The sequence below is a fragment of the Salvelinus namaycush genome, chromosome 12 (genome assembly GCF_016432855.1).
Source record: "Salvelinus namaycush isolate Seneca chromosome 12, SaNama_1.0, whole genome shotgun sequence".
Lineage (NCBI taxonomy): Eukaryota > Metazoa > Chordata > Actinopteri > Salmoniformes > Salmonidae > Salvelinus > Salvelinus namaycush.
The window spans coordinates 33722955-33739254 of NC_052318.1; the positions used below are offsets into that span (position 1 = coordinate 33722955).

General features: G+C 40.8%; 1 protein-coding gene across 4 annotated transcripts; it reads right to left on the reverse strand.

The window, feature by feature from the left end:
* Nucleotides 1–1607: 1607 nt before the first annotated feature.
* Nucleotides 1608–16158, reverse strand: LOC120057141 (long-chain-fatty-acid--CoA ligase 4-like). Of its 4 annotated transcripts, XM_039005592.1 has the most exons (16): nt 16111–16147; nt 13706–13766; nt 12077–12313; nt 11604–11781; nt 11331–11440; nt 10036–10174; nt 9577–9727; nt 9150–9273; nt 8951–9022; nt 8595–8734; nt 7466–7638; nt 5824–5898; nt 4121–4309; nt 3793–3907; nt 2149–2306; nt 1608–1987 (listed from the first exon to the last, which is right to left on the reverse strand). In XM_039005592.1, the coding sequence occupies exons 3-16, from the start codon at nt 12302–12304 to the stop codon at nt 1830–1832; spliced, it is 2010 nt and encodes a 669-aa protein (XP_038861520.1). In that variant the 5' UTR covers nt 12305–12313; nt 13706–13766; nt 16111–16147; the 3' UTR covers nt 1608–1829. The 4 variants fall into 4 exon arrangements, with proteins under 4 accessions (XP_038861520.1, XP_038861521.1, XP_038861522.1 ...); XM_039005593.1 differs by lacking the exon at nt 13706–13766 and having other exon boundaries at nt 16111–16158; XM_039005594.1 differs by lacking the exon at nt 13706–13766 and having other exon boundaries at nt 12077–12310; nt 16111–16134.
* Nucleotides 16159–16300: the final 142 nt, after the last annotated feature.

Sequence of the window (16300 nt, forward strand, 5' to 3'; positions counted from 1 at the left end):
ATTTGACGGTGGAGAGAAAAATGTACATTTTAAAGTACATTTCCTGCAATTCTACACATTTTGTCATGGGGCAGAGAGAGAAAAAATGACAGTTTTACAGCGAATCTCCTGCAATTCTAACCATTTTGCTATGGGGGAGAGAAATCTTTACAATTTTAAAGCTAATTTCCTGAAATTGTACACATTTTCCAAATCGATATACAATCCCGAAATCAGCTATAACTGTATCTGAGTGAGAGTAATTAACTAAATCAATAGGGGCCCTGGTCACGTGCCTGATCGGAATTCGACAATGATTACTAGAAGTTTAGAAAGCTGGCAAGACTTAATCTAAAAATTGTTAGCTGCCATGGCTAATTGAGTGACTGTTGGTGACTGGTGTGCATCAGCAGTTTTTCTGTTATTATATCACATTTAGAAATTGCACCTTGTGTATTTTACTATTCTAACGCTCAACAGTAAGTGTGGCCCCCGAATGAGTTCCTACATTTTTTTAAATAATGAAAATACTTTTTGGGGGGGGGGGGCTGCCCTATGTTTGGAAATTGATCCTCGGGCCTACAATAGGGGGCCACCAATTGCCCAACCCTGTCTTACAGCTACAGGAAATTTCTAAAATTGACAATGGCCAATTCACAAGACATGACACCCAACTCCCTTAGACAAAAAAAATGATACATTCCAAAGGCAAATTACAATATGCAAATACAAGACTTGCATTCAAATTGCAGTTTTGCACAACGCTGTGCGGTCCCCCAAGCATGGAGACAACTGCATGTACACAAATAGCTGTAACTAACCAGCTGATCCCTCTGTGCTGGACTTTATGGACTGACATTCATAATTTGACAAAAAAGATGGCGTGGAACAACAATTCTACAGTTCACAGGCATAATGCTTTGAAGCATATGCAAACACACGCGAGCATACACACACACTCAGACACATTTACACACATTCCGAACTAAGGGGACTGAGCCTTCTGCTCCCTAGCCCCTCTCCTATGGAATGCTCTCCCTGACGACCTGAGAGCCTCTCCATCACTCTAAACTTTTAAAACGGGCCTTAAATTCCACTTCTACAGTGCCTTTTTCAGTCCTAGTCCGAAGCAAAAAATAATAAATCGCACCTAGCCCACTATTGCTATTTTACCTGCCTTGATTCTAAATGTATGTTGTTTTTAAACACAGTGTACAGATATTTGGAACACCTGCTCTTTCCATAACAGACTGACCAGGTGAATCAAGGTGAAAGCTATGATCCCTTATTGATGTCACCTGTTAAGTCCACTTCAATCAGTGTAGATGAAGGGGAGGAAACAGGTTAAAGAAAATGTTTAAGCCTTGAGACAATTGAGACATGAATGGGCAAGGAACAATATTGAAATGCCTTTGAATGGGGTATGGTAGTAGGTGCCAGGCGCACCGGTTTGAGTGTGTCAAGAGCTGCAACACTGCTGGGTTTTTCACACACAACAGTTTCCTGTGTGCATCAAGAATGGTCCACCACCCAAAGGACATCCAGCCAATTTGACACAACTGTGTGAAGCATTGGAGTCAACATGGGCCAGCATCCCTGTGGAACACTTTCAACACCTTGTAGAGTCCTTCCCCTGACGAATTGAGAATGTTCTGAGGGCAAAACGGGGTGCAACTCAATATTAAGAAGGTGTTCCTAATGTTTTTTACACTCAAGTGTTGCTTTTTCTGTAGAGCTTCGAGATAACTCTTATGAAAAGCGCTATACAAATAAATAGTATTATTATTCAGACACACATCACTGGTGAAAGTTGTAAGGAAACCGTTCTTTGGTTAGATCAGATGGTGGCTCTACTTTCCTCCGTACATTCTCTCTATATCAGTCTGAAAGTGATTCTTCAGCTCCTTCCTCTTCAGTTTGAATGCATCTGTCACCAGGCCAGTCTCAGGAGTCCAGGGCTCTGGGCTTAGACGCACTTTCACTGGGATCTCAAAACGCTGCAGTTTGACTGGGGGGGGGGCGCAAAATGGTTAATATAAAAGGGATATGCATGGCATGAGCAAAGCCCTCTTGTCACACACTAAAATTATGTGTCTATTAATTCTAGGTTATTGTCCATCTGGTTAGTCAAGTTAACAAGATATGTGTCAGAGTAGGTTTCAGCCTTACTTGAGGCAGCCACCTCTTTGATGGCCTTCAGGACCTCCTCCTCCATGGCTGGGTGGTTACAGATCTCCTCCCAGGCAACACTTATGCCGTTGTTATTGGCCAGAGTTGTCAGCTGCTTCTGGTTCGGTACCACAAAGCTTATCACGTAGTTCTGGTCACTAAAAGCAAGAGAAAATAAAATGATACAGACTAGACTTGAGCATGCACATTGAATATGTTTTAGGGGTGATACATGTAGAATAACTACTAAAACATAACCACAAATGCATTTGGTATCAATGTAAAACCTACACTACCGTTCAAAAGTTTGGGTCACTTACAAATGTCCTTGTTTTTTGAAAGAAAAGCTCATTTAATTTTTTGTCCATTAAAATAACATAAAATTTATCAGAAATACAGTGTAGACATTGTTAATGTTGTAAATGACTATTGTAGCTGGAAACGGCAGATTTTTTAATGGAATATCTACATAGGCGTATAGAGGCCTATGTAGATAGGTAGCCTAGTGAGAGTGTTGGACTTGTAACTGAAAGGTTGCAAGATCGAATCCCCGAGCTGACAAGGTAAAAAAAAAAACACTGTTCCTAGGCCGTCATTGAAAATAAGAATTTGTTCTTAACTGACTTGCCTAGTGAAATAAATAAAATTTTAAAAAGGACCATTATCAGCAACCATCACTCCTGTGTTGCAAATGCACGTTGTGTTAGCCAATCCAAGTTAATAATTTTAATAGGCTAATTGATCATTTGAAAACCCCTTTACAATTATGTTAGCACAGCTGAAAACAGAGTTCCTCTGTCCAGTGTCTGTGTTCTTTTGCCCATCTTAATTTTTTCAGCCAGTCTGAGATATGGCTCTTTCTTTGCAACTCTGCCTAGAAGGCCAGCATCCCGGAGTCGCCTCTTCACTGTTGACGTTGAGACTGGTGTTTTGCGGGTACTATTTAATTAAGCTGCCAGTTGAGGACTAGAGCCGTCTGTTTCTCAAACTAGACACTCTAACGTACTTGTCCTCTTGCTCAGTTGTGCACCGGGGCCTCCCACTCCTCTTTCTACTCTTGTTAGAGCCAGTTTGCGCTGTTCTGTGAAGGGAGTAGTACACAGCGTTGTACAAGATCTTCAGTTTCTTGGCAATTTCTCGCATGGAATAGCCTTCATTTCTCAGAACAAGAATAGACTGACGAGTAGCAGAAGAAAGGATTTTGTTTCTGGCCATTTTGAGCTAGTAATCGAACCCACAAATGCTGATGATCCAGATACTCAACTAGTCTAGAAGGCCAGTTTTATTGCTTCATTAAAAGCAGCACAACAGTTTTCAGCTGTGCTAACATAATTGCAAAATTGTTTTCTAATGATCAATTAGCCTTTTAAAATGATCAACTTGGATTAGCTAACACAACATGCCATTGGAACACAGGAGTGATGGTTGCTGATAATGGGCCTCAGTACGCCTATGTAGACAATCCATTAAAAACCAGCCGTTTCCAGCGACAACTCATTTACAACATTAACAATGTCTACTCTGTATTTCTGATCAATTTTATGTTATTTTAATGGACAAAAAAATTGATTTTCTTTAAAAAACAAGGACATTTCTAAGTGACCAGTAGTGTATGTGGTATAATAAAGCAGACAGAAGAGTTACCTGTTTGCATATGCACAGATGTTGTCAATAAGGGGGCAGTTCTTCAGAGCAGACTCCACTTTCCCCAAGGACACGTATTCTCCAGCCTGTAGTTTGACCAGGTCCTTCTTACGGTCTACAAACAAAGCAGAGAGGGTCAGTGAGAAGACTGAAATATGGCAGGATAGCACAGAGGTTTTATGGCAGTTAGCATTGTTTTGATCAATTTGAATAGTTTATGACAGTATTACTTCATGGTCATAAAGTGTTGAGAGGCAGCTGTTGTGCAATGAACAGTGAGCACTGGTGATATTATTCAGTTGTTCTCCACCTCCTCTCAGCCACTCACCCACTATCTGCAGACAGCCATCAGAGTGGATCTCCCCCACATCCCCGGTACAAAACCACCTCTGGCCCTGCTCATCTACCCAGAAGTCATTGTTCAGGTGCTCGCTCTTATAGTAACCCATGGTAACGTTGGGCCCACCAATCATGATCTCTCCACGGGGGTGGGGTTGGTCCTGGCTGGTGTATCCGCCTTGGAAACACAGTGGGAAGATAAGAGTGAGGCATGGTGGGAGAGAATAGCTGAATAAAAGGATTGTTTGGAACAGGAAGAAACTAACCACATGGAAACTAATCAAGGCACATAATGAGAGCCACATGCAAATACGGTAACAACAAGCAAAGGAGGCAAACAGGGCAGCTACTGAACGAGGATGTCCAGGTCATCCATGATATGCATACTATATGTGTGTGGAAAACATCATATTCACACCCCTTTACTTTTTCCACGTGTTGTTGTGTTACAGCCTGCATTTAAAATGGATTAAATAGAGATGTTTGGTATCTGTTCTACACACAATACCCCATATTGTCAAAGTGGAAATATGTTTAGACATTTTTACAAATTAATTTAAAAAAAATGAAAAGCTGAGATGTCTTGAGTCATTAAGTATTCAACCCCATTTTTATGGCAAGCCTAAATAAATTGAGTAAAAATGTGCTTAACAAGTCACATAAGTTGCATGGACTCAGTGTGTGCAATAGTGTTATTAACATTTTTTAATGACTACCTCATCTCTGTGCCCCACACATCCAATTATCTGTAAGCTCTCAGTCGAGCAGTGAATTTCAAACATAGATTCAACCACAAAGACCAGGGAGCTTTTCCAATGCCTCACAGAGAAGGGCACCTATAGTATTGGTAGATGGGTAAAAATAAAGCAGACATTAAATATCCCTTTGAGCATGGTATTAATTACACTTTGGATGGTGTATCAATACACCCAGTCACTACAAAGATACAGGTGTCCTTCCTTACTCAGTGAGGAAGGAAACCGCTCATGGATTTTTACCATGAGGCCAATGGTGCAGCTATGCTTGAAAATATGGAGAGTGGTACTCGGTAATGTGTTGCATTGAATTTGCTCCAAACAAATACTTAGTATTCATGACAAAAAGTGAATTGCTTTTCCACATGTTTTGCAGTTTTACTTTAGAACTTGTTGCAAACAGGATGCATGTTTTGGAATATTTTTTATTCAGTACAGGCTTCCTTCTTTTCACTCTGTCAATTAGATATTTCTGTATTTAATTTTCAATACATTTGCAAAAATGTCCAAAAATATGTTTTCACTTTGTCATTATGGGGTATTGTGTGTAGATGGGTGAGAATTATTTTAGTTTAAATTCAGGCTGTAACAACAAAATGTGGAACGAGTCAAGGGGTATGAATACCTTCTGAAGTCACTGTATGTATTGGTTCTCTTAGAGAGAAAATGTAATGAATCAAATGTTATTTGTTGATGTGAAAATCAAAATGTACAGATTTTAAGGCTGTGTTATTTGATTTTGGGTGTGTTCGCCAGAAGATCTGGCGGGAAAAAATGGCGTCCCGAGAAATAATGGCAAAAAATTTGGGGTCCCTGCTGAAAAGGTTTGAAAACAATACAGTAAAATTCTTACTTGCAAGCTCTCCTCAACAGTGCAGTACACTTTATCAAAAATGTTCATAAATAAGTGTGTGTTTCTATAGGCTTAATGTCTTACCCTCAACCCAGTCTCGTAGTTTCACCTCACAGCAGATGAGGGGGGCTCCTACTCTCCCAGTGCTGTAGTCTGCAACTGGAGTCAAAACACACAATCACAGATAAATAAAGACACCACGTAGAGTTTAATACTTGATGCCAGTAGTAGGCTGTAACACGGCCTACTAAAAACCAGTCTCGGAATATTTCTCAAATCAAGGTTTTCTTATTAAAGAATAAGCATCAGTGCTCATGCACACCTGGGGCATAAAGCAACAGACGTACTTGTGCTTCAGATTGACCAGAGAGCGGAGGCTCACAATTTCAACACTGTCATGTTAAGTTCATACACTGCTTTGATCTATGAGGAAAATCAAATCATAGCAAACACAATACATTGTTTTATCAAATATAATATTGTGTTTGTTTTTAAACTAAGAACTTGTACATTGTCCTCTGCCTTCCAAGAAAGTTCCAAGAATCAATGTCCTGAAGTCCTGTTAAATGATATGGCCTTATCGGCCCCAGTGGTTATTTGGCATCATTTGACAAACAGTGGTTATTTGGCATCATTTGACAAACTGTTTCACACTCAAATACTGCTGCATAGCGTCTCACAAGCATATCCTTCCACATTCAGAATCCACTGAAAAGTGAGAAATACCTGCGTGACCTAAACAGCAAAGCCGATTGAAGCAAAATAGTTATAATTAGTATAGCTGCCATTCCTCTGCCATCAACAATCCCAGTATCACAGAACCTTTCACAGGTTGGGGCTTGAACAAAGACATTTACCTCAGAGTATGTGTGTTTAAAGACATGAAACTCTCAGGGCAACTCAATAGATTAAAAAGAAGCCTGAGCAATAGCATGCTCTCAAAGACCTGTCTTGGCTAAAGCCCAAATTGCCATAGCATGCATAGGTATAATTTCCTAACAAAAAACACAATGGTGAAGACTCTCAAATGACAGAGCGCCCACCATTCTCCTACACACTACTACTACGATTAAAACATCTACCTGCCACTCAGATTTTTTACCAGCCAAAATATTTCCCCCCCATAATTACATAAAAAAACAAACACAAACAGATGACCATGCTCTGTAATGTTTCTAAAACAAGAAATGTATTAGTAAGAAGTACTGTGGTATATTGCTCAATTTCAGTTCATTTTTTGTGACCCGAGTCTTTCAATCCAAATATCAGGATCAAAATGTTCAGCTGCCCCTTTAAGGGCGGGGGGTTACAGTGGTACCGTGACCACTCGAGTCCTGTCACGTGAATGAATATATCTGCACTTCACCCATTGCGCACAGCTCCCCTGCCAGGCAATGTTTTTTTACACGAGGTGGGATATACAGGTTTCCTATGTCTTCATGCAATTAGCAGCTATGAAACAAAACTGAAGAAATACTTTGAAAACAGATACTGCAGCATTTTTCTAACCCTAACTCTACATGTGCTCATCCTTGACTTTTTACTATTTTTATCGCAAATGTAATGCTCTCACTATAGAGCCCTGCACATTGACCACCCACCAATGTGGCTGGTGAAATATACATTCTTACCCACCAATACCAAAATCTACCCGCATTTGACAGGTGTTAATTTTATGCCCTGACCCCAGTAGTAGTAGTCCATGGCTGTGCCTGCCCTGACTCACCCTCTGTGATGGTACCTGCTCCGCAGGTCTCTGTGAGGCCGTAGCCCTGTCCCACGGGGCAGCAGAAGCAGATATTCATGAAGCGCTGGGTGGCGGAGGACAGGGGCGCTCCTCCTGACAGCATCATCCTGATGTTCCCTCCCAGCTGAGCCTTCACCTTCTTAAACAGCAGCCTGACGGACAGGACAGAGGAAGGAAATCAACTTCGAACTTAACCATTAGTTCATGTTTACTGATGCAATTTCACTCTGATATCAAATAGAGCTATTTCGTAATCAACCCTTATCAGTCAGAAGGACACCCTGATATCTGATAAGCAGCATTGACTGGCAGACATAAAAATATGGTTTCCTCCAAAACCAGTCAAAATACACACAAGCATACAGTACACTTAAAATACACAGATTCCAGAGGTAACCTGTCTAAATGACTACCGCCCTGTAGCACACACATCTGAAGCCATGAAATGCTTTGAAAGGCTGGTCATGGCTCACATCAACACCATCATCCCAGATGAACAGCTTCTACCCCCAAGCCATAAGACTGCTGAACAGTTCATCAAATGGCCACCCGGACAATTTACATCGACCTCCTTTAATATTTATTTCTTTATCTTAATTGTTTTGCACTGACTCCCTTGCACAGGCTCTATGCATACTCACTAGACTCTACCCACACACTCCAACATAAATATGCTTACACACACACTTTCACATAAACTGCTGCTACTCTGTTTATTATATATCCTGACTGCCTAGTCACTTATACCTCTACCCACATGTACATACTGTATTACCTCATACCCCTGCACATTGACTTGGTACTAGTAGTCCTCGTATATAGCCTCGTTACTGTTTTTTAATGTGTTACTATTTAGTTTTTTTATTTAGCAAATATTTGTCTTCGTTTCTTAACTCTGCATTGTTGCGAATGGGCTCATAAGTAACCATTTCCCTGTAAAGTCTACACCTGCTGTATTCGGCGCATATGACCAATTACATTTTATTTATGCACTAATCTTGTATCAGGGATCTGACCTATAGAGATAGCTATGTGCATGTAACAGGATTGTGTATGGTAGATAGAAACATGCTGCAGTGTGTGTGTGTGTGTGTCCTTGTGTACTCACATGTTGCAGAGTGGGGCATCGTAGCCCATTTTGATCTGTTCCAGTTTGTAGTTGTAGCCCAGTTTAAAAAGTGTCCTCTGCACATAGCTCATCTCCTGCACCTTGTTCATCACATTCTTGTAGATTCGGTCCATTATTTCCTGACAGATAACAGATAAACATCTTATATCTCTGCTTCCACTGTCTACAGAGGACATAAATGCTGCAGGATAGTTATGAAAGAACCAACATAATTACCTGTTAGAAGATGTCCTCTAAAGCAGACTTCTAAAAATCTCTAAAGGAGCCAGCCTTTTCATAGAACACTAACACATCAGCGATAAGCAGAAAGTTTAAGGAAGGATGCTAGTTCTTACCGGTACAGCTGCCATCAGAGTAGGCCTCAACACAGAGCAGTCTCCTTTACTGCCCTTCTTGATTTTTGTTGACTGCAAAAGAGAAGATATAAAAATAACATTAGATTGTTGCCCACATTGCAAAAACAAATATATATTTTTAGTTTTAAATATGCATGATCAATTCTATCGGTTTAGATCAAACTGCTGAGTCTATTACCTGGTCAGAGAGTGTTTGTGGAGAAGAGTAGCCAATCCTGCAGCCATACGTCATACATGAGATCTCAGCAGTCATTTCCAGCACATGAGCTAGAGGCAGGTAGCCAATGTAGGTATCCTTTGGCCTGCACATGGACACAAACACAACTTAGCAATATGAAGATGAGACAACACTTTACATCATCAATATCTGTAACCCTGCACCACAGTGGTTATGCACTTCGACAATACTGTTTATCTAATTATCAAGTTTAGTCAAAAGAGTGCATGATTAATCATGTTCAGGCAAGGGTATCATCAGTACATTACACTGTCTGCTGTTTCAAAACATTGTGTCTGACATGGGAATGTGACGCAGAGACCTGACTAGCCTAGTTAAATGTTGGTTATATACTGATAGAGTCGCTGCAGTAGAGTGCTCTGCTCACCCCAGTCCTGGGATCCTCTCACACTGGCCCGTCATGCCAGCGATCAGGTTGCTGTGGATGATCATGACTCCTTTGGGTCGTCCTGTGGAGCCGCTGGTGTACATGACCACGGCCAGATCTGTGGGCTGGGGGCGCTGCACAGCTACACTCACTGCCAGGAGCACAGGGGGACACATCACTTAATAATACTTAGAAAATAAATGGTACAGTCCAAGCCAGTACATGCTTTACTACGCAGTGGGAAACTAAACTTCCAGCATATGTGCATATTATACTTCATCAGACTTTGTTTAGCTGCTTATACATTTTACCATCTCTACAATGGCATTTGGGCCATATGTAAACTCAAGTTTCAGTGCAAACACTGTTTGACATAACAGGGTGTCCTAAAACAGTGACCCAACAGTGTGACCTGTGTGTTTTGTATATGAAAAGTGCTGTTGATGTGTTTTCACATACAGTTGTCAGGTTTGGCTCCCAACTCCTGTACTGCCTGCATGCTGTAGATCTGAATGCCCTCAGGGTAGCCCGCCCTGCTGATGCTCTTGTTGTCCACATATATAACATGCTTCAGGTTGCGCATATCTGGCAAAACATTCTGTCAGACACATAGGAAGACATTATTTGGCATGACTTTGGACATGAGTAATCTCAGCCCTTTAGGGTTCATTCAAGTTTTGATGATATCAGGGGTTTGTTTTTCAGGTGAACAACACATCTCAGTTCACACACAAACACCCCATGTGTTTTTAACTTCCTCCTTCACCTACGGAGGTGATTACACACATCCTGTCTGAAGATAGCTGGGTCATTCCTTTTGAGAAGTGTAACTTGGTAAAACAAAAAAAACTTGGGATTTCACCTAATTTTAACATTCTGTAATAAAGAGCACATATTCAAATGCATTAAAAAAAAAAAAAATCCATCTCAAGAGGTTAAATAACAAACATTACAATAGTAAGGGCCAAATAAAGTAACAGGGTTGACTGTAACAGGGTTGACGATTTCATCTTAAATCAGCCATAAATCCCCTCGTGACAGGAGGAATGGAAGCTTGTGTGCAACACTGAGTGGCAATTGAATGCAAGTTTCAACCCCCAAAAAAATATTGCTAAAACATCTCTAGTCTATCTAATGGTAACAGGGTTGATGTGGTGTAATCGACCCGCTCAGTTTTCCACCACAAAACATCAGAAAATGGCCAAAAAGAGTAGAACCAGCTCACCTGCTTTTACACTGTGATATATCTATTAGATGTTCAATGTTTCATTAAAAAAAAATTTTAAGTAATAGTTTCACCATATTAAAACAAGAGTTCAGTTCATGTAATAGGGTTCACCTTAAAATGAGGAAAACACAAATGAATCACTGGGCCTTTATCAAAGCAACAAAAATAAGTAGGGCTGATGGTGAAACTTGTTGAAATGTTTGGATTGCATGGGTTGAAATCTTCCTAGATGTGGCACAGGGTGGACGGAGGGACGTGTCAAAATGTATAATTTTGGCACTTTAGCAAGCCTTTATTCAGATTTATTGAATTATCCATGTGGTCTATATTAAAGGGCACTTCATTTAATATAACAGGCTTTTAAAATGTAATAGTGGTGCCCAATTTCTACTTAAAATATCAAAGGGACGCAAAGGCACCCATTTCGTGGAACGACCCAGCTCTCTTTCCCGCAGAGAGGAGCTGAGAACAGCAGTGTGTAGTTAGGCTGGAATGTGAACCATTAATTTCCACTAATAACTCCTACCTTGAGTTTAGTCTCCAGTAGCTCAGCGCTGGTGATCAGGTGTGTGGCCCCACACTCATTAAGCCCATAGGCCACAGCTTCCTCCCCCAGGGTGGCATACAGAGTGACCACTGCAACACAACCAAACATGTTGTTTAAATGCAAACACACAGCACAATGTTATCACATATATTACTGTTCTTACAGGATATATCTTTATAATGCAATATAGTGGCACTTTATATGCTAGTGTTAGATTATCAAAGAGGGAGATGTGTTGCAGTCAACGCCTACATGGAAAGTTGTGTCTGAAGCAGGCCTGTGCAGTGATCATCCACTCTGCCCGTGTCTCACAGAAGATGGCGATGGTACTCTTGGGCTGCTGGCCCAGGGCTGCTAGTCCACTACCTAGATGGCTGATGATCTGGTCCACCTCATCATAGGACAGCCACCTGTACTCCCCCAGGATCAGCTGCAGCAGAGGAGAGAGCACAGGAACAGGCTATTAGGGTTAGTTCTACTAAGGCCCTTCAGTTCACTGGGGAAAATATCCCACTGGAGAGTCAAATCAAGTTATTTCCAGTGAAACCGTTTATGACATTCGAGTCAATTACTCTACAAGAGGGGATTTCATCTAGGACAGTTAAATTTTATATGAAGTTATACAAACCCACTTCAGGTTGCATAACTGAAGCAACTTATTTGACAGAATCTTCACTGCACTCTAATTAGTTTCTTGTGCGATGGAGTGGGTGTGATCACTCTACCTTCTTAAAGATCTTGCCACTCGGTTGCATCTCGTTCTCCTCATTTAGGAGCTCCCTGGTACCCAGGCAGTCTGCGTTGCCGAAGCGCTGCACTGCATGCTCAAACAGCTTGTCTAGAGTGTCCTTTCCCTCAAAGTCCTCCCGGGCCAGGTTGTCAAAGTTCTCCACACAACGATAGGGGCCCTCTGCTTTGCCTGTGGTGGACTTGGCTTTCTCTCTCTTGGCCATGGTTTTCTTCTTCCCAGCATTAGTGAGGAAATACCATGGGATAAACGTGATGAGAGTGTACAGCCACATCAATAGGTACACAGGCAAGAAGACTACGTAATGCATGTCAACTTTGAACGTCATGGTTGAAGGTGAGGCAGAAGTGGAGAGAAAGAGAGACTTGAGGGAGAAGTGTCTGCTTCAGGGAGAGTTCAGACGGTTCAGCTCTCAGGTCATGGAAAGATTGCCACGGCAGGTGGCGGTAACTACAGATTGGACAGGTAGCAGCACATGCACCCAGACGACTCAATGGAAAGGCTTGACACAAGAGGTCTGTGATGCTAGCTCTATAGACAGCAGGGTGATTGGTCGAGAATTGTTCAGCATAGGGGAAGAAGGAAAAAAAATGGATAGAAAGAGAGAGTTGGAGAGAGAGAGAGAAGCATGTTAGTCATATTGAAGCACTACAGCTAGGAGCTAGCTAGTTGCCACAAGTATGCACTGTGCATAATGCAAAATCTAATTTATAGACTAGCCACACTGAATGACTTAATTTGTTTTCAGAAGCTTTTTGAATGCGTTTCATGTCAAAGCATATATTCCAATGCATCAAACCTAGCTGCATTTTATATATATCATTATAGTTTTTATATTGCTGGACAAAATAGCTGAGTTTCAATGGAGCACTGCAATGGCTGATGCAGCTGTACACAAACATCTAGGCCCATGTTTGTCAAATCTTAAGTAACATTGACCAATCTTTTATCTTATCTATAATTGATGCGTGCAGTGTGCAATCATTTCCTAGCACTGGAAGAATGTTAGGTCAGTGTTTTAAAAAACTGAATGAGCACCTGTATTTATTTATGCCAATTGGTGGTGCCTTGGTTAAGACGGAGAAACAATTATAAGGTAGAATAATCAACACAAGTTGTAAATAAATAATATTAATAACAATTTGGGTGCTTATATTTGCCCTATTATACATGTGTGAATTGGAAATGTGTTTTTGCATATCCCAACTCTCCCTGAGAGGTTGGGGCCACGGCCAGGGTATGCCATTATCAACGGCGACCCTGGAGCAATTAGGATTAGGTGCCTTGTTCAAAGGCATATTGACAGATTTTTCACCTTATCGGATTTGGGATTTGAAATAGCAACCTTTCGGTTACTGGCACAATGCTTTAACCGCTAGGCCTACCCTAGGAAAATACCCCTTGAGAATGACGTAGGCCTAAATGAAAAGACTGAAATACAAAGAAGACAGAGCTCAGCAGAATGGTTATAAAGCCAAAGAGGTTAAGCTAGGTTAAGTTAAAATGGGAGATAGACAGCATAGCCTACATGAAACCTTAACCATTTACTAGTAAAATATTTTAAACATGTAAGTAATATCAGTAACACATTCATTTACTTTCTTACTTCGCTTTTACTTTCGCCAAATTTCTGGTGCCACTTGGCAACCCTTTGGACCTAAAGGTAACTGCCAAAATAAAGGAAATACAAGTATATCAAAAGCAGATTCCATGTAAGCCAAAGAACAGATTATTTCATTGCGCAAGATTCTAAGATGGCAACTGGCAAGAGCAATACCAGCACACTAGAAAGTGTAAAAGTGTCACAGAATGTTATTCAGGACTTTATCCTAGCCTAAACAAAAATAGTATTTTAAGCCCTGAACAAAGAAAATAAAGAGTTGAGCCCCATCCTCAAGTCCATCTTCTTCTTTATATCCACTACTCAGTAAAACATTTAGACCAAACCATATCAAACCACGTATAATACAATGAGAGCCACAATGTAGCCTAATGGAGGTCAGCTTGACATCAGAGGTAAGGGGAGCACAGTGCCAAAAGACCCACATTCCATTGAAAAGGTTATCGAATTGATCTTACTGCTGCTACTGTAACTAGCAGCTGAGCATGCCTCGACAGGATCAGAACTTGTAAAAATGTTCATGTTGTAATGCTTGCATCATGATCTGCTATGTTGCCCTGATGATGAAATGCTTGTCACTTGACATCCCTCCAGACAGTCCCTGTTGATGTACTAATGAAGGCTCAAGTGCTTATAGTGCTCATGTGCCACTGATCTGCCTAATTCCATTTACTACATGGGCACAACAAAGCTCAGGCATAACATCCCCGAAAGGAATCAGCCAGGACAAATTCCTTCTTCAATCAATATTTTTTATTCAGCGAGAAAAAAAATATCTTCCTACCACTTTCAAATATCCATTATAAAAAAGGCAGGTATCAGGTATATCAGCCCTTGAAACAGAATCAGAATTGTGGGAGAGCATCATGCATTTGGCAGAGGAAAGACCACATGCACACACTTCTGAAAAACACTACACCAGTGAAGAGCAGCCCGAAACAGTGCAACCCTTTCAAGAGAATGAACAAGAGAAGAAATTGGTTACCTTACCTACTGTTCTAAGGCACGCTAACAAAACACAGGTCTTCCTCTTTTCCTGAACAAATAGCCTAGTCCAGACAATGTTTATTGTACACAAGACGACTGTAGATTCTTCACCCCTGGTCTCAGCTCTTTGGTCAACTCAGCTGCACCCACAGAGCTAACATACATTCTTCTGCTACCACCCACAACTGCTCTAATCCAATAGGAGAGTGTATTGGACAGGAAGTTATGAGGTTCCTCTCTACAGTCATAGAGGGGACAACAGGACAAGACTTACTTAGGTACTTTACACCACTGCGTAAAAGCATGTCATTGGTAAATATATTCACCTTGAGGTGATGTCAATGACCTTTCACACACTGAAGAATACTGTGTGACGCATGAAACATGTGACCAAGACTCATAGCAAGGCTGTGTTGTAAGAAAGGATAATCAATGCTACTGCTGTGTCTATAAAAACACATGACAGAAAAACGACAAAACCAGCTATGCAAGCCTTGTACTGTAGCTCAAGCCTTTAAACACAAGTCTACATCAAACATCAGTAGGAATTGTAACACAAACACCCTATCAAAACAATTGAGGGTGATGACTGATTTTAAGTGTGCCCACCAGACCGTGGCATTCATTTTCTCTCCTGTTATTAGGACTGGTACTGCAAATTCATTTATTGATATCACATTTTGTTCTTGGTGAATAAACCATATCATCATCACGTGTGGTGTATACATAACCCATATATAAACCTGTATATAACCCACATCAAATCGTTTGTTCAAACGTCCATTAGTTGTATACTATTGGGAAATGGTACATGCCTTTGAGATGGACATCTATAAAATATACATTAAAAAAGGTCCAGTGAGTGAAGCCATATCCGTGTCTGACCGAGAGTAATCTCTGTCAACTCCCTTGACATAGCTTCGTATCTAATAGTCGTGCTATTAATCCCAACAAATGTACGATCATTGTTCTCATATCTAAAAAGAAACGGGCAACTGTTATACTCCAATGAGATGTTTGAAAACTGAGACCCACGCGGCACTGTGCAAGACACCCATGATGTGCTTCATGTACTTGATATGAATAGGTGTCGTTGCTGAATAAAAATGTAAACGACATTTCCGAGAAAATTACTATGACGTTTTGTCGGATGCCTAGCAAATAAAACATAGTAGCAACAACAATGTCACATTGTGGCTTCTAGCGAGGCAGCGTGTGCTGGCCAGATAAGTTACCATTGGGGCGAGCATCATAAACAAATATATGAATGAAGTTGGCATAGATAGCTTTCTTACATTGGATATAAAAAATATAAAATATTGCCACATGTATGTAAATAAGATGATGATGATAACAGATTATCTAGCAGTTTACTTAGACATTTCCCTAGCTAGTATACTTACCTCAGAAACCGAGACGTCAGCGGGACCACGCCAGGATGAATGACCGACAGTAACCTCCAACGAAGAGGAGACAACCCGGAAACTTTACGTCATATGAGTCCATCTCTCGGAGCCAATGAGAATGGGTCTGAAGACCATGCCTATTTGACGCTTTGGTTTAATTTAGGTTTGATAATATTGTCACTTTATA

Bases quoted from the DNA above. Each gene is read 5' to 3' on its own strand.
- LOC120057141 (XM_039005591.1), bottom strand. From the start codon at position 12,427: ATGACGTTCAAAGTTGACATGCATTACGTAGTCTTCTTGCCTGTGTAC. The intron at 9,728-10,035 runs GTATGTGAAAAC...TGCTCCTGGCAG, and splicing joins GGGAGCCAAACCTGACAACT to TGAGTGTAGCTGTGCAGCGC. The intron at 2,307-3,792 runs GTAACTCTTCTG...TCTTGCTTTTAG, and splicing joins ATCTGTGCATATGCAAACAG to TGACCAGAACTACGTGATAA.